Genomic DNA, 18546 nt, shown 5'->3' with positions numbered 1-18546 from the left:
TTTTTTTGAGTTTACTTTTGATTACGGTGGAGAATGGCCATTTGGGGGTTCATTGTTTTCTAAAAATATAGAAGTGATTACTGAAGCAATGGGATCGGGAAAAATACATTTTAACTGTGATCAATATATCAATATATGCGCTGCAAAATGGGAAGCCAAGGAGTCATTTGTCTTTCCTCTCACTGTGCAGAGTTAAATGTCTACAACCACTGTGTTGCCTACAGTGTTGTGTGTGTGCACTGTTATGTCTATGCTTTCATATGTTTGTTGGGTGTCGCTCCTTTGGAGTTTATATTGTTTATACATCCCTGTGTTGTTGCCTCAGTGATGTTTCATTCTGCTGTTAAAGTGGCAGGTTGTTTAATTTGTGAACCCTATAATGGTTGACCCGCCAAGGTGTTCATAGCTTTTTAATTTATTGTTGGTAATTTTTGTGTATTTTATTTATCCTTTCTGGTTAATTGTTGTAAGGCATTACTGATTCAGGCTTTGTATTGGTTAGGGGATAATCACTTGCATGCACAGGCTGTAAATATTTCTCTCTAGACAATAAAGTCATTATTGTTGGTTTGGACATCATGGCTCTGACGTGTGATGTTGTTTCACCAGTGTAAACATTGATATATTTCTGGATTTTATTCTCTAGCCCAGTGGTTCTCAACTGGTCTGGCTGCGGGACCCACCATCACCCCTTAATGACAAGCCGGGACCCACGACTATATTCAAGAAGTCTAGTAGTAGTAACGTCTGTGTAGTAAACAACTGTCAACTCAAATAAAGAAAGTACAGATCAATTATATTTTAACAAATATTATTCTCATTTTTCAAATTTAACTGGATGGATGATAAATAATACATAGAAATACATGAATAAATGTTCTTCTCATTTCAAGTAAAATAACAGCTGGATTAAAAAATAAATTACTTAACAAAATTCATTTTAGCAAAATAATTTTCACTGAATTTCCCTGCAGCTTTAAATTCAGTTCATTCAGGGTGAAGTGAAAAAGCCATAATATTATATTTTTCTCATCTTCTAAAAAGAGAAATTAGTGTTTGACTGGACAGACTCATAGAGGTGAATTCTTCAGAGTCGAATGAGTCTGGTCTCTCTGGCCATTTCTCTCTTTTGGAGATTGTCCTATGATTTGACTTTCAAGACTCACACCTCAATAAATAGTCTCCTCTGCTCTCTGTATCCTCGTCTCTCCCCGTGTGTCACGGTGTGTGTACATCTCAGTCAAGTTAGGAAACTTGACAGAATACCCATATTTGATTGGCTGAGCTTCATCACGTGATGTGATTCACAACGCATTGGGGTGTTTTTCCTGCACCGCTGAACAAGTACCGTAAATGCTGGAATAATTCCGCTGCATAAAAAATGCCCTTCAAAATAAAATCACATTTTTTTTTTGTCAGGCAAAGACCCGCGACCCACTGAAAACGGGCCCGCGACCCACCTTTGGGTCGCGACCCACCAGTTGAGAATCACTGCTCTAGCCTGTATGTGTTCTTTAATAGTGTCAACATAACATTGAGATATTGCATTCACAAAAATTCAACAGACAACCTGAAAAACATAATGCCGGCGTGAAAAAATAAACCTGTCAATGTGGTTTCAGAATGCGTGATAATCAATTGTCTTTTCTTCATCCACCAGTAGTAGAAGGGCTTATCAATAATACATCCATTGCCTGTGTAGGTTTTGCATAGTTTGTTTACTGGATTAAATCCAAAGTGGCAGAAATGAGCTTCTTCCTTCCCGCTGCCAGGAGATTGCTTCACTGCGAGTAGTGTGCACAGCAGCATCAGCAGACCTTACTCAGTCATTATTATTATTATTATGAAGAAGTTGGACAATTTAAGTGAAATAATCCAAAAAATAGTATTCCGGCAGCTAATGCCAGAGCCTTGATTTATTGGCAAGTTAAGTTCCCTCATACAAGTGAGCTCTCTGATACACCCAAGTGGCTGCAATAGTCTCCAGCAGTGTGAAACAGATTCTATTTCAGCTCTTCTGTTTTCCACAAAGGATTATCCATTGCATCTGGTGGAAGATTGTTTTGTCATGCATAACTACATGAGTGTTTGTGTTGCTCCACTGTGGCACACACACACACACAGTTTGCAAGGATGTTATTGTGTACCTGTTATTTCACTTTTACCCTTGCGAGAGACGAATAAATAATCCGTGTAGCAGAAGCAGAAATATCCTGACTTTAAGTCCCAAAATATCCTCTAATATCATCAATATCAACGTCATATGTTGATTTGCCTGGTAAATGTTTGTGACTTTCATACTCCGTTTGTTATGTAGGCTGGTGACACAACATGACAACATTCTCATCAAAATGCAAAACATACGGATGGAATTGTATGTCGAGGGATACAATATGGTGTAGTTCCATTTATGTTTCAAATAACTTCTCATCAGATGATAATTGAATTTTCTATACCATATGAATTAGGCAAATGCCTGCAAAAGCATATCACAATTTTTATTTGGATAAAAGTAAATCTTAAAAAGTAATTCCCTTTACCACAAAGGATTTTAAGTTCATATCAAGAGATACATTTAGTGCAGCACGCTGAAGAGTTTGCATATGTAAAGTTACATTTAAACAACATTGCAACCTCTGCAGTCTTGGCACTTCAGAAAGATATACATTTGAGCTTAAACATAAACTTACTGGTATAAAAAAATCATACATATTTCCCTTTTTTCATTAAAAAACAGAATCAGAATCATTCACAGTCACACTGTGCACCTGAAGCGTCATATGTTGGATACAACTAAAACATAAAACAATATCTATTTACTGTTGGTTGATATTTGGCACAATACTGATTTCAGAAGCTATCAGCTTAACTGAGAGGCGCGATCAACTGGTTTTGGATGAACTGGTTTATGTGAGAGTGCCTGAGGCAGATGTGTGGTAGGAGTGGCATTTCAGGACCCACATAGAATAAACAGGAAATAAATATTTTGATCGTTTCGCCTCTGTCTTTCACGTAGTTTCTATGGTTTCTTTTGATGGAATATAAACGGAACACTTTGCTGGAAAATGTACTTCTCGTTCGCGAGGCTGTGGTTGAGATTCATATCACACATAACGAGGACCAGAGTGAGTGACAAAGTTGGTGGTAGGTGTCGATGCCTGTTCAAAATACTTACGTCAATACAAAATACTTAGCCTACGTCAATAAATCCTTTCAGAAACGTTCTGTTGTCCGTCTTATATTTGTATCATATATCGTTGTTAATCTTGTTGAGGATGTAACTCGAGTGAACAGACTGAGATCGAGGCGTTTAGCTCAATTCAAGCAATAACATTTATTTGTAACAGAAGTATTATGTCCAGCAGTTATACGTGCACGGACCTAGAAAAGTGAAAGCTAAAAGGCGCTTAAACAGAGTGCGCATGCGTGTTATAGGTTATTCTGATGGAAGCCTATTGGTTAAAGCAAAGTTGCAGGCGGGGCTGTGTTTAGCAGAACAGCAGCCTGGTTGGAGCACTGGGCATCTCCACCCACACTGGCTCACGTCCGGATCCCGCCTTCTCTGGATCGTCAGTGTGTATGCATGTTGTTAACACTCAAGGTGCCGGAAAGGGTGCAGTTCTAAGCTATTTCGAAGTCTCTGTGTGAATAGATAAAGAGAACTCTTCTCCTACTCTAAGATGGCAGTTTCCGCCCTAATCTGGTGGTTTAAGCAAGTGTTTCTTTTCAGGGCCACAGTATCTGTTTCTATCGTGCGAACAGGCGACGGAATGCCCTGCTCTGAGTTTTTGACCTACTTACATGTGACCTCACAACTCCGCAATATAAGCATACAAGTATAGAGCATATTATGTACATAATTTATGATTACAATCTCATGTCAAGTCGATTTGAGACCTGTCTGTGCATCCATACAGCCTGTGAGTTAAACATATGAGCTCAAACACCGCATACAGATGACTGTGGGAAGCTGTGATCCACCCAGATTAATTTGTGATTCAATTTCCGTACGCTATCCACCATCGATCATGATTCATGTTAAAGACTACGGACATGCATCTGATGTTCACGATATTCTACACTGTGCAGCACACATTCATCCAGATTAGACATGACTGGTAACTCTTGTTTTGTTACTCGAGGGATAATAACACGCAGGGGTTCGGGTGTCTGTTGAAACATTACGATGGAGAGGCTTGGTGGAGTATTAATTTAGGATTTCGACAGCATTACCACGACCAATTATCCAACTTCATTTCGAAAATAAGATTTGTTGTCTGGTGACATAAAAATAGTCGAAATATGCATCATACAAGAATCGAACCGTCGACCGACCCATGATGTTCAAGTGTCATCTGAACTACCACTGAGCACTAAACAGTGACACTGGTGGAATTAAACACATTTTAAGTGCAAGTCCCATTTGACAGACTTTAAGAGGAGGCACTGATGGCTCGCTGGGAGGCGAGACTTCGACAGTGCAGGAAGACAGAGAGGGGATGGATGAAGGTGACCAGGCTGAGCAGCGTCAGAGCAATGTTCACCTGCAGACACATGAAGGGAGAGAAAAGAGGACGCAGGGAGAGGAGAGTTCATACAGATGGTGATAAAGGGAGGAGAAGGACCAGAGTAACGTTTATAGTTTTAACAGTTACATGTTGTGTACTTACATATAAAGGGTTTCCATCCAGATGTCCATTCACCAGGGCCAAGCAAGCATACTGCAGCAGAGAAAACACTCCAGCCAGAGCCCTGGCCAGACCATACAGCTTCCCAAAGTAGCATGATGGGAAACTACACACACACACACACACACACACACAGAGTGACGACACAGCAAAGACAAGGAACAGGGAAAAAAAATAAGGAAGGGAGTAAAAAAGAAAAATCCTAGAATATTTAAGCATCAGAATATTCCTGAAAGATATAATTATTTAAAAGTCATCTCTGTATAGAGTTACAATTACGCGCAAGGTCTCTTGTAGGTTTTATCTTGTGGTTTAGGCAAATACTCACGCTACACTGACGAAAGCTGCATGGCCACCGTAGAGGAAGGCGTCATTGAAAACCTGCACAACAAAGGTGAAATACTGAAGCGGCAGGTACGGGATGGAGGCACAAATTGAGAATAGCAGACACTGGAGCGCCGTCAGGAAGAGAGAAAGCACCGAGGCCCGCAGGTCTGCTTCCTGTTCACTCTCTCCTACAAACAGAAACACACACACAAATGAAGACACACCTGTTCCTCCTAAGAGACAGACATGACATGTCCATACAGACAGAACAGAGTACTCAACATCATTTATTCACTGCACTGTTTGTAGGCTTTTATTCCAACTAAGCGCTAATGTATGTATATTTGCGATCATTTATCATCCCATTTAACACACATTTAGTTTTTTCTTATTCAAAGTATAAAATCTCTTCAGTCAGCATGCATAACACTAATTTAGAAAACTGAATACAGACTTAGATAGACAAAGATTTGTGTAAATTATGAGACATTTGGGCACTACTTTGTCACAAAGAATATCTTTTGTGACAGTAGGTCTGCCATGGCTGTGCCCTGTTGGATTCATGACTAGACATTTTTAGTGTTAGTATGTTACCTGCAGCACGAGGTTTGCCCTTGTGTCTGTCCATGATGAGGCCATTCCAGGGAGCACACAGCACACCACACAGCTGCGTTATAGCAAAGGCATTGATGTACTGGCTCACTGCAGGGACACACAAGCAAGGGCAAGATGGTTTGAGACTAAGGTCTACCAGAATAGGGCTACTTTCAGACTCCAAGCAAACGTGATTTGTTTCTCAAATCAAATCTTTAAGACAGACTGTTAAGGACGTAGGCATGAACTACGTAGCTACACATGACACATTTTTTCCAACGCAGAAAGAAACATGAACCTTTCAAACAATTGCGTTGTTAAGTTGCGGTGCAGAACTTTTCTGTCATACCAGACAACCTGAGCAACAGAGGAGGCTGGGATACATTGTGATGTTTGGGTGAAGGAGCAGAAAGTGAAAGCAGAGTGAAAGTACCAGCAGACCATCTATTTCAGTGTCTGTCCACAGTCTTGACAACGCAACTGTTTGAAAGGTTCATGTTTCTGCGTCAGACAAAATGCTTCACCATGTTCACCTCCATGTTGACCTCTATAGCGCTCTGCTAGTTGCTCTTTCTATCTTCTAAAGCAGCTTCTTGCTTATAGATAGATAGATCGATAGACTTTATTTCAGACTCGGGGTCCATACAGACAGATACATAAAAAGACAGACACAAACAATAAAAGTACATAGGCCTATCAATGGCTTACAAAGAGACAGCTGTACCAATGTCGCCACAGCTGGGACTGGTAGCATGTGGTGCTAAACCGTATGTTGGTTCAAACAAGTATGATCCCATTTACAGAGTCATTCAGTCTACAGATGAATTTGTACATGAAATTTCTTAAAACAGTTTGGAAAGTGTTGACTCGTGCAGCCACAAACATTTCACTGGCACTACTCCATCTCGGTCTCTTTAAAAGTATTCTCATGGCGTCATTGTACGCTACTTGAAGTCTCTGTAGTCTCTTTTTTTTGTAGTTTGACCACAAGTGTGTAGTGTAGAGTGGAGTACAATATGCTCTGAACAGAGACATCTTCACTCCATCTGTACACAGACCAAACTTGCGTGAGAGACTGTTTGCTTGTGCATACATCATACGACATTGCCTGGAAATGTTCAGGAAATGTTCCTGAAATTCCATCTATAGTGCATGGTAAAGATGTTTTACAGTTAAGAGCTCTCACTTGTTTCCAAAAGTCAATGACTTTGTTGCTTAGCAGCTTCTTGGCCATGGAGTCAGCCCTCATGGCTTGATCATTCTTGCAAATGAAGCGAATGGCATACTTATATCTTGCATTGGTGAGCTTCTTGTACTCAAGCACTGGCCCTTGTCTGGGTCTACCAGCCCATGATTTGAAGGCTTCACAGTACAATATTACTTCAGCCACGTCCTCTTAGTTGAAGCACAGGGTAACTGGTCAGTATCCATGCAACTTCATGGAGCTGATAAGAAACGTCCATCTTTGCTAAGACAGGCAGACATGATGTAGTGTGTGTTTACCCAGTGACGGCTCCCCCGCCGTCAGCCGCTGCAGCATGGGGTTGAGGTTGCCGACGAAGAATAAATGTCTGAGCTGCATCACTGACAACCAAAGAACGTGCAACACAAAGAACCTGGACATCAAACACTCACAGAAACTCTTCTCTGAGTGAGACGAGGGGAGAACAAGGAGATGGATGAAGAAAAGGAAAGAACAAAGATGAAGATTAATAGATTGTATGATTATTTTATTCTGTTGTATCTTATCAATCCATGCCACAGTAAATTGAACAAACCTTGTTTCACAGCAATGTCCTCGACTTCCTCTGTCGTCATCTGTGCATTTCCAGTTATCTGCTCTAGGCTCAGAGTCTTTGATTTACCACAGGTTATCCTGACAAAGGTCAAAAGTCACAGTTGGGCAGCCACAGACTGAGGGCATTGGGGGAGTTCTATGATATGATTTACATTACAAATTCATTTTTCAGGTCATAACCCGCTACAACTTCAATTGAGTGTTCGGAAGACTAAAAAGGTACTTTATAGATGTAAATCCTTTCATCATTTACCAAGTAAGCCAAATCAGTTGCAATAAAATGTCATATTTAAAACCTAATATTTGTGCATTGTTGTACATTATGTATTGTTGTTGTATTGTTTCAATTCAATGTTTAATACTTTTTTTTTCAATATTTGAAACAAACAGATAAATTCATGTTTTTTTTTTTTTTAACAAGAGAAAACAACAAGCCCCATTTACACTTGATGTGTCCCTGTGTGAGGTGTTGATGTGTGTGTGGTTTGTTGGTGATTTGTACCCGGATGTGTAGTCATCAGGCATTGGGTAGGGAATGTGATCTCTGGGCAGCAGGAGGAAAGTCGTGAGGAGGTGAATGATGCTGCAGGCGGACAGGAAGAGAAAAGAGGAACGGAGAGAGATGCCAGCCTCGTATAACATCTGTAGGAGAAGACATCATGAAACACAATAGTAAAAATACATTTCATATATAAGAGCAGTGTGTGAATGTTTCTCACCTTGATGACAAAGAAGATTCCAGGTGAAGAGCTAACAGCCCCAGAGTAGAGAGTGATGACGGTGGAGCGACGTGAGCCAAACATATTTCCAACCTTTGAGAGAGAGATTTTAAATGGTTTAAACAGATGAATGTTGCGTTTGAGTGTCTACGTCTCTGTGGGGCTTTCCTATTTTTTTTGCATTTACTTTTCTGAACTTCAATGTCAAATTGGTTCTTGCTGATTTTAATTACCTGTTTGAATATGAGGATGCAATGTTGGACTCACAGCTACACCATCCAAAGTCATTCAACATCACAGTTTAGGATTTTGTGATTTTCTTCACCACAATTTAAACAAAAGTGAGTCATGGGCAGACCCTCTGTCGCTTTCATAAAAAGCTTTTGCAACTTTGTTTCTCAGTGTCAGCTTTCCTCAAAAATATGTCATAGTGTTTTAAAGTTAGTGGTCTTTCATGTGTCTTTTCTTCTATTCGTTTAGGTGAAACTTGACTGACAGAACATGCAGGCATCCAGAAATAGTAAAAAAACTAAAAATGTGTCACAAAACTTGAAATTACAATTAGGAGCAAATACCAACCACTGATTCTGAAACATTCTAATAAATCCAAAAACAAAAAAACATTTTGGTTCGATTCAATTAATCAGTTAGATAAAGTTTTTATTGGCAAAAATGCAACATAACATATTTTTGGAATCCAGCTTCTCCAGGATTTGTTGCTGTTTACAAAATAATAATCACAAAAATAGTTTTCAGATGAATCAAAACTGACAATAATCGTATTAATCTGCTTCAGTACCTGCATGTTGGTCAACATAAATAAGTTGCCCCCCGCTGCCATGAGGGAGAGAGCTGGGAACAACAGGCTGGACAAAGCTGATAGGAAAAGAAAAAACATGCATTGACAGTTGTCACTTGTTGTCAGTGTTTCTTTAGACAATGAGGTTCACGAGAGAGCACAACTCAAAGAGATGGAGAAATGTTTTTCACCTTCAGTCGAGAAGGCCACCATCAAGGTCCCCGTGGTGTAACTACATCTGGTGGGAAAAAGAAATCCCAGTGATAACATGTCATTTCATTGTTATGAGAGCGAAGTGATGTTTTCAAGGTTTTACAAAAAATAATTTGAGACGGAAAAATTCGTCTTAAAATGAATACAAATCAATGCACTCTCAGCAATCAAGAAAAGTGACATTTGATACAATAATATCCCAATAAACACACTTCTAAACTAAACTACACGAGACCTATCCTCATCTCCACTCTGTGCACTTGGCTTTATATTTATTTTACCTCCACCCTTGTTTAGTGGAAACATATGTAGGCTTTGTCCTGAGTACTGCTGATCTTGATGTATCTGGACCAACCAATGAGAATGTGTATTGCCATATGACATGATAGATATTGCCTCTTTGCACTGGAGCATTAAATTATCAACGATGGGCAGAGAGAGTCTTTATCGTCACGCAGGAAGATAAAGAGAACAGAAACCCATCTGTGATGACAATGTGATTGGTTTGGTAAAAATAGCCGGGTTTTTTACCTTTAAAAATGTAAATTTTCAGAGAGCAACCCATTGACAACACAAACAGGTTTCTGTACTTTTTTGTTTCTTGGTGTTAAAAATCGAGTTAACAACGTTTCTTGATTTTTACGATTATTTATGTTTTTATTATAGTGGTTATGTAATGCGTCACTGTTTCGTAACCTCATACAATTAGTGTCATATCATAACACCACCATCACTTCCAGGTTGACAGTAAACAGCATCAATTGGAAAATCCTATAGTGATTATCTAATCACCCTGCTCTCCTTGTGTATTTCATCTGCATGCTCTCCCTTCTTCAGTCGTCAGGTTGTTTGCGTTTGTTGCTCGTATTCCCTGTCAGTTTTGTTTTTGGAACCAGCTTTTGCCTGGTGTTAAGCATTGGGGTCCTCTTTAAACTCCGAAGCCCTGACAAATCACACTATTCAACAACCTCCCCTTGTTGTTCTTTACTGCTCTACTGGATGTCATTTCATTACTCTGAACTACCTGACTGGTAGGCTTTTAGTTCTCTACTGAGACACTGTTTTGATGAGAAATTACATGGAACACATTTGAAAAAGGGATGCATCGATACTGTAATAAAGCACTCTTACTCATAAAACTACTCCAATACAACCACACCCAATTACACTACGCACTACGGCAACATGACGTTAACCTCTCATCAGAAGAGCCTAAGAAGCCGCCCAGCTGCAACGATAACTCAATGCACAAACAGGTTGAATCCATTATTCATCTCCAGCTGCAGTGTATGCACAAAACAGAAAGTCCCCAGTTCAGTCCTCCGGGAGAGTTACTAGCATCAGCATCCTCTTTAGTCTCCACCACATCAGTTAGTTTAGCTGTGAGGTTGTCAGATGTGTCTGCTTGATATACTCTGTCAGGGTCTCCGCCAGCTGTTGCAAGTGAGTAAATGCTACAATTCTTTGGGAAACCCAAGCTAAGTTCTTGTATTTTGCTTGGTCTGCCCTGAAATAAGAAACAACTCAGGCTCACTTAAGGTGGACCAGCTATCCTCCTGAGTTTTGCTCAGCTTTTATTTTATTTTCTATTTATTTTAACTGTTTAAACGACAGCACAATACATCTTTAACATCCCTACTGCAAACTATGGCAAGTACTCAAATGCAACCAAATGTACTTGCTCTAATATAAAGGGGTATCGATACATCCATCATTTTAAATCCATTCACCATTAACTCTTAATTAAAGTGTTTTTGGACTCACATTCCAAAGAGTCGTGCCACTGTAGTACCAAAGTGGTCGAAGAGCAAACCATTTGGCAGAATCAGGAACTGGAATATAAAGGTGGCGATGGTGAAAACAAGAGAGAACTGTTCGTCCTCTCCACTGCAATCTGGAGACACATAAAACATAGAGGACGAGAGAGCCAAGATGATATACAGCAACGTGTGATGTGAGGCCTGCATTAACAGTTATTGTCACATACAACCCTTGATATGGGCGTTCATTGACATCTTTTAGATCAAAGATGACAATGAAGTTCAAAGAGCCCTGCATAGAAGTTTTGATTATGTGATTTTCAATCAATTTCAACTCTTTATGCAGCCCCTTCAGCCCCCTTGTTGTAATTGAAACTGACCTAAGACCTGTGTTGAATTGACTCCTGTGGTGCTGGTGCAGTGAGAGCTGAAGTAGCCCTTCGTCTTCAGGACAAAAACAAGGGAAGCCCATCCGAATACGTTTCCGGCAAAACACAGACACTCAAACACACCCGCAAATAAGGTGAGGTAGCGACGCACTGTCAAGCTGCTCACAAGACACAGCATGGTTCCTCACACAACTCCACAAGCCAAACAAAGAAAATAAATGTTATTATGCACCTTTGTAAAGCAAAGTCATTTTCATATCAAATCTGCATGACACATTGAAATCACTTAAACATAAATTATTAAAGGGACACATCTGGCCATTAAATGTGCTGCTAGAGTTCAGGCAGTTAGGTCGTCTTTTCCAAACAAATATGGAGTTCTGCATAAATTCAGATGATTTTCAGATTAGAAAAAAAGTTAACTTCATCAAGGTCTGGTAGATCATAAAGATTCAAGTTTAACAATAGGAATAAATTAAAATGACATGCAAACATGGCTTTTTAACAAAGTAACCTCCTGTGAAGCCACCAAAAAATGCACACTTGTTAAATTGTATTATTCTCCAGCATACTACTCTCTAGTACTCACAGTTCAGCCTCTGTGGGTCTCTCCAAACGTTCTGTCAAACCACACCTCTCTGCTCTTGCTCTACTCTCTTTCTTGACATAAGCCAACTCTTCCACCCTCTGCCTCACCAGTTCCCTCCCTCTCCTCCTGCCCCAATGCTTTTCTCTTTCTCAATTAATCAAAGATAAGAAGTCAGCTCACCTCAGTAAAGCTACTATTCGCCATGTTAAAATTCCTTTGTGTAGAGTTTTTGTTTGCTCCAATGTCACAAGTGAAAATCAGTCCAGTTCTAGCAGTGTGTGTAGTGGTGGTATATTGTACAGGACACTGTACATCTCAGTTAAATCCCATGTGGATTGAGTGTAGACTTATTCTGGAGAGTACGTTGGTATTTCCAATGTTATAATTCCTATTTTCCTATGTTCCTAAGAATGTTGTTCATGTGTTATGAATATAGTGACAGGGCATAGGCACACAAGATTCTGGGGATTTCTCAATACAAACAAAGCTACTCCATTTGGAATAACCCTCTCATCTGTTAGGGCAGTGGTTCTCAACCTTTTTCTGTCGCGCCCCACTTTGGAGGAAGAAAAATGTTCATGCCCCACCGTCCCAACAAAATTGTAACAAAATGGTCTATGTTGAATTTTATTGAAACAACAATGTGACTCCTCCATCTGTGCTTTTTCAAGTAATAGAATAAAGAAAATTGCAATCACTTTTAAGTAAACCAGATTGCTCCATCAGACAAAAACAAATAAAATGTGAAATCACTTTGTTAGAACAATGCAAATAAAGTTATATCTGTGCAAAAAAGAACTACAATTTGGCAAAAAAATTGCTTATTGCAATTTGCTGCAATTAACCTGTTTTGCACTGAACATCTTTTCAAGATAACAATAAAGTGCAACCTGTGAAAAACAAAACAAAACAAGTTTCAAACTATCCGCAGCTAGTTTTCAGACATAAAACACAGACTGGTCTCTCCTCATCTCCTACCGCGTTCACTGTGTCATTAGTCTGATTAGTGTGTGCTGCACACTTACATACTGCAATGGCTGTAGGCAAAAGAATGGCCTCTAGCAGCTCAGCAATGAGAGTGTGATGAAGGACAGGCTTACCGTCAGACTTCAGGAATTTGCGATGTTTCCACAAAGCGCCAAAATCGTGCACAACGCCGAAGGCGTAACGAGTGTCAGTGTGGATAGTAACGGCCTTACCTTTAGCAAGTTTACATGCTGAGAGGTGACATGGTAGGGAACCTGAACACAGCACATCAGAGTCAGAAACAACAGCAAACCCCACAAGATTAGTACCAGTCTGAGGATCGCGAGAGGCTGATCCGTCTACATACATTACCATCTCGCTGTTGGCCAGCGGAGTGTCCAACAGGTCAGGACGAGGAGTGCACTGAGCTTGGAGCTCAGCCAAACAGTTGTGCTCCTCACCATCCCCAGGAATAGGAAGTAACGATGCAGGGTTAAGGTTAGTACAGCGTTTGACAGTTACGTTCGGCATGTCTAGGAGATATGTGTGATAACGCAAGTATCGCGCTGCAGAGAGATGAGAGGACTTTTGGTCGAGGAGGATCAAAGAGACTGAGTGAGGTACGAGCAGTGTCAGCGGCGCGTAACCGGCAATGTCACGTGATGCTGCGAGCGCTCTTTCGCACGCGGCCACAGCACGCAAACATTGTGGCAGGCCAGCAGCGACTGGATCGAGTTTTGCGGAGAAATACGCAACTAGTCTGAGTTTGTCGCCATGAGATTGTAGCAACACGGAAGTCATGCAGCTCTGTCTTTCATCTACTGTTTGAGTGAACGGCTTCTGCGGATCTGGCAACCCTAGAGTAGGAGGAGTTTGCAAAGCACATTTAATTTGTGTGAAAGCGTCATGGCCTTCTTTTGTCCAAATTATTTTGTCATGTGCTGTGAGATTTTTTCCGCAGATCAAAGATGACAATGGCTGTTCCATTTGTGAGTAGTTAGGTATGAAAGACCGACAGTATGAACACATTCCTAGAAAGGACATCATCTGTTTTTTAGTGTTAGGTTGAGGCAACGAAACAATTGAAGCGATTCTTTTGGGGGAGCGAGTCTTACCTTCTCCTGAAATGTCATGGCCAAGAAAATGAACGTTTTGTGTTACAAACTGTAACTTTGAGAGACTGGCCTTGTGGCCTTCCTGTGCTAGGTGCTGTAGCAGCTTTAATGTATCTTTCTGACACTGTGCCTGAGTAGGAGCTGCGATAAGGCAGTCGTCGACATACTGAAGTAGGGCAGAGCCTGGTGAGAGAGTTAGACTTTCCCTAATGCTGCGTTCACACCGGTCGCGTTGATTTTTTGACGCACTGCAAAAAAGCGTCCAACGCACTGCACAATCGCGTCCAACGCGCCGCCGGTCGTGTTCACACCAAACGCCGCAAAATCTCGTAGCGCCGGAGAGGGGGCGTGGTTTATCGTCCTGGAAGCCGTTCACCTGGCCGCCATTTCTTTCCGCTGTCAACCGTGAAAGGAATAAGGACAATTGCTGCTTTGTACGTGTTGTGGAAGTCCCTCAAACATCGGAATGCCAAACGCCGTCATGTCTGGTTCATAATATTGTTCAGAGGAGCTCCGTGGATTGTATCGAGCTGTATTCACTGTCTAGCAAGCCACTGGTCGCTGTTTACTACAGCTGTAGGAACACAAAATAAACTGATTTGGCTGTGATTCAACGGCAATAAACCGACAAAAAGGGACTCCGAAATAACTACATAATGATGCCGATTTGTACTTGTCTTCTCCGACAAAAAGGGACTCCGAAATAACTACGTAATGATACCGATTTGTAGGTTACTGGTCTTCTCAATGGAGCTCTGATGGATCGGTGCTAGGCTATGCTAACATCGTAGCAGCTCCACCAGCACTCAATAACTTCACGTAGACGTAAATACGGCAGCGTCTATTCATTGTTTGTACCGTATGGTTTACACACACACATGTATACACATAGTTTGGTCCGGTCTCTGTTGATATGAGGTATCGTAGGGCTCTGGGTGAACACAGACGGCTACAGGATTTATTTCCTGATTCAACAACGGCAGGAAGCCAGTGATGACAGGGGGAGCAACTCAACGCTGATAGGCTATCGCGCCACAGCGTCACGCGATTATGTCGCTGAAGTTGAAAAATTTAAACTCGCGCGTTGGCGATTTTGCGGCGTCCAACGCGTCCACTGCACTGCAATAACGCGTCCAACGCGCCATCGCAAAATCGCGGCGCGCCAGTCTCATCGCGTCTGTGCATAGACTTTGTATGTAATCTCGACACGCGTCAAAAAGTCAACGCGACCGGTGTGAACGCAGCATAAGAGCGTCATTGTAGATTGTTGGTGATTCTGTATACCCCTGACACAGCCGTGTGAAGGTGTAAGGTTTCCCATTGAAGTTAAAGGCGAACCAAAATTGAGAATCTTTGTTGACTGGGACACTGAAAAAAGCATTTGACAGGTCAACAACAGAAAACCATTTAGCATCAGGTGGAGTCTGAGCTAGAATAGTATATGGATTAGGCACATTCGGGGCGCGTGCGTAGACTGAAGCATTTACTGCTTTCAGATCCTGCACAAAACGCCACTCAGTGGGTTTGTCTTGGTCTCTGATCTTTTTCACAGGAAAAATTGGTGTTCTTACTGGCGAATCCGGACATGGAACGATCACTCCTGCTTTCAGGAGTGATTCAAACACTGGTGTAATACCGTCAATGGCCTCCTGTCGCAGAGGATATTGGTGTTTGTGGGGTCGGAAGTCAGAGCGTGGAGTAATGACGACCGGTTGGCAGTTCTTGATTAAACCCACGTCATATTTGTGCGCCGCCCAGATTGTCTGTGGAACAGAGGCAAGAGCGGGAGAAATAGAGACAGCGTTAGAGACGAACGTTTTAGCTTTGTTGTTATGTTCATAAAAAACATAGACAGAACGTGAAGCTGCCGTCAGGAGAACACAAAAACCACGACGGTACCCAGTCGACTTTGAGCGTAACACGAGTGGATCATTTGTTGATTCCCAGTCAGTGAGCGCTTCGCATTGTGCCACGAACGGTCCCAGATCACGCCATTGGTCATTTCGACCCTTGGACAGCGAGATGTGAGGAGACGAGTCTGCCACTCTAAATAGTTCTGTGTGGGAGAGAGAGACACAGAAACAGCAGATTTGTATGTTGACCAAAACAAGGTAGAGCAAACAATCGCATCATTGATGCCTTCAAAAAACATATCCTCATAGGATTCATCTGCACCCTGAGAGACATAGGAGGTGCAGTGGAGATGTTCTGGATTCATGCGTTCCGCATGAGGCGAGACACGAGTGTCAACGTCTTGAACCAGTCGTGTGGCTTCCTTCACAGGAATCCACCACTGATAAACATGAAGTGGAACAGGAGCAGTCATCTGCATCATGTGTTGTATGGCTCTGTGTCTAGTCACTTTCAGTCCGTCAGGGGATGATGTCAAACAGATGCCATAAGCGTGTAAATAAAATATATTCATTCACTGTTAAATAATATGCGCTATACTTGTAAAGCTTATATTGCGGAGTTGTGAGGTCACTGTAAGTAGGTCAAAAACGCCGAATGGGGCATTCCGTCACCCGTTCGTACGATAGAAACAGATACAGTGGCCCTGAAAGTAACGCTTGCTTAAACCACCAGATTAGGGCAGAAACTGCCATCTTAGAGTAGGAGAAGAGCTCTTTTTATCTATTCACACAGAGACTTCGAAATAGTTTAGAACTGCACCCTTTTCCTTTTTCCTCAGCACCTTAAGTGTTAACAATATGCTGTACATCAACATTTCACACACACTGACGTTCCAGAGAAGGCGGGTTCCGGACGTGAGCCATTGTGGGTGAAGTTGCCCAGTGCTCCATCAGGCTATTTGAATGCTAAAAACAAATCCGCCTCTGCTTTGATTTTGACCAATGGCTCCACAAGGAGAACCAGATGGACACGCCTGCTTACTCTGTATAAGCGCTTTTAGGTTTCACTTTTGCACTCTTTGCTTTTGCTAGGGTCCGTGCACGTTTAACTGCTGGACATAATACTTCTGTCACAAATAAATGTTATTGCTTGAATTGAGCTAAACGCCTCGATCTCAGTCTGTTAACTCGATCTTCATTCATAACATGGTAGCAGAGCTTGGTTTATAACGATCCAAGTGTTTTTTTATCGAGTAACAGACTTTCTTCTGTCGACAGAAAGAAAAAAGGGCGTTTTCCCGAGAGGCTGGGAAGGCCGGAGGCCTACCGGAGCCATTCTTATCAACTCTGAGAAACTGATCAAACAGCGCGCTGAATCAAAAGGTAAAGCAGAGCCTATTTAAATGAATTCTGCAGATTGTATATAGGAAAAACTAAATTGAATTGATCAGAAGTACTGGAGTGTGAGTAATGAATTGCATTGACTAAATTTTTAAAGATAAATTGCCGGGCATTGTGACAGAGTTGTTATGACAGCAGTGGGGGTTTTTACTATAGCATGTACATGTGTGTGAGTGGATCTAACAGAAATTGATGGTTGTTAACATTGTATAAGCTGCCATTGTGTTCACCGCGTAAGCTTTGATTGACTGTTCAGAGGTTACACAGCCGTGGCGAAAGCTTCGGTTCGCTGACCAATGACGGTCTGAAAGACTGAATTCCGGGCCACACTGTTGATTTATGCGAAGTTGCAAACTGAGGTTTGGATCAAGTATATAGAAATTCTTGTTGAAATATGCTGATGTGAAAGTAGTGTGTCTGGAGACTGCAAAACGCCATTTCCTAATGGGACCACGTTAATGCATGTTGTACACTGTAAAACGAAGATCCATCCAGAGAATTTTAATTGAGAAAAATAAATTGATGAGGTTAAATTGATGAGGTTGAATTGATGGTTTGTGTACCAGTATTGCAGAAGTGGCAGTGTATGGTTTTGCATGCAGCATAGATGTACTCTGGGAAGACATCGATTCAATTGTAGCACAAGATATCGCCATTTCCTTCGGGACCGTATTCGCACAAGGCGTACACTGTAAACAATAAGATCAATAGATATTCCCTGACGATGTTTGTGTGCGATTATTTGTGGAATCACGGCACTGTATGGTCGATTGAGTGTTGAGTAATATCTCAGGGAGGTATCCATTTCCTTCGGGACCGGGCTCGTGAAAACGCTATAAGAACAGATCCATATGTGATTTGTGCGTATTTCAGTGATGGCAGTGTATGGTTTCAATTTGGTATGGATGAGAGTGATTGCGTGAAGCGTACATGTGTGAGAGACAGCTGAGATTTGGAGTTGAAGTTTGCAGAGGCTCGTGTGTGTTTGCCAGTGATTGACGGTCAGTGGAGCAGAACACACGCATGAGACACAAGTTTTGCACTCAACACAGAAACACGAACACGAGGATAGAAGAGGAAAGCTGAGGGTTAATATACGTGTCAGTTTTACTGGTGTAGTTACAAAGATTACAGATTTATTGGAAATTGTGTTCCATAGGGACCGTCAACAAATTTAGGAGCGAAGACAGAGCAGGCATTCAGACAGTCAGAGAGACACTGAAAAAGGGAGTGAAAATTGCAGATAAGAAACACAGCTGCAGCTCTAAGGGAGTGTAGTAACTAGGCCAAGGTCAGAGGGCTGAAGAAAATTTGGGAGAAGCTTTGGCTCCCTCT

The 18546-nt window shown here is 41.5% G+C and overlaps 1 protein-coding gene across 1 annotated transcript; it reads right to left on the bottom strand.

Annotated features, from left to right (window-relative positions):
* Window positions 1–3431: 3431 nt before the first annotated feature.
* LOC306777662 (equilibrative nucleobase transporter 1-like) lies at window positions 3432–11124 on the bottom strand. The gene is made up of 11 exons (XM_079268861.1): window positions 10903–11124; window positions 9117–9163; window positions 8926–9002; window positions 8127–8219; window positions 7910–8049; window positions 7388–7485; window positions 7113–7256; window positions 5610–5717; window positions 5017–5203; window positions 4671–4794; window positions 3432–4544 (listed from the first exon to the last, which is right to left on the bottom strand). Exons 1-11 carry the CDS (start codon window positions 11103–11105, stop codon window positions 4434–4436), a joined length of 1332 nt encoding a protein of 443 aa, XP_079124987.1. The 5' UTR covers window positions 11106–11124; the 3' UTR covers window positions 3432–4433.
* Between the last annotated feature and the right edge of the window lie 7422 nt (window positions 11125–18546).

The sequence above is a fragment of the Melanostigma gelatinosum genome (genome assembly GCF_949748355.1).
Source record: "Melanostigma gelatinosum genome assembly, chromosome: 5".
In the NCBI taxonomy this organism is placed as follows: Eukaryota; Metazoa; Chordata; class Actinopteri; order Perciformes; family Zoarcidae; genus Melanostigma; species Melanostigma gelatinosum.
The sequence above is the reverse complement of the archived record's forward strand: the minus strand, read 5'-3'. Positions and strand labels throughout refer to the sequence as shown.

Coding starts and splice junctions, on each gene's coding strand:
- LOC306777662 (XM_079268861.1), bottom strand. CDS start 11,105: ATGCAGGCCTCACATCACACGTTGCTGTATATCATCTTGGCTCTCTCG. Junction 8,220..8,925: donor TTATGTTGACCAACATGCAG/GTACTGAAGCAG, acceptor TCTCTCTCAAAG/GTTGGAAATATGTTTGGCTC. Junction 7,486..7,909: donor CCTGATGACTACACATCCGG/GTACAAATCACC, acceptor GACCTTTGTCAG/GATAACCTGTGGTAAATCAA.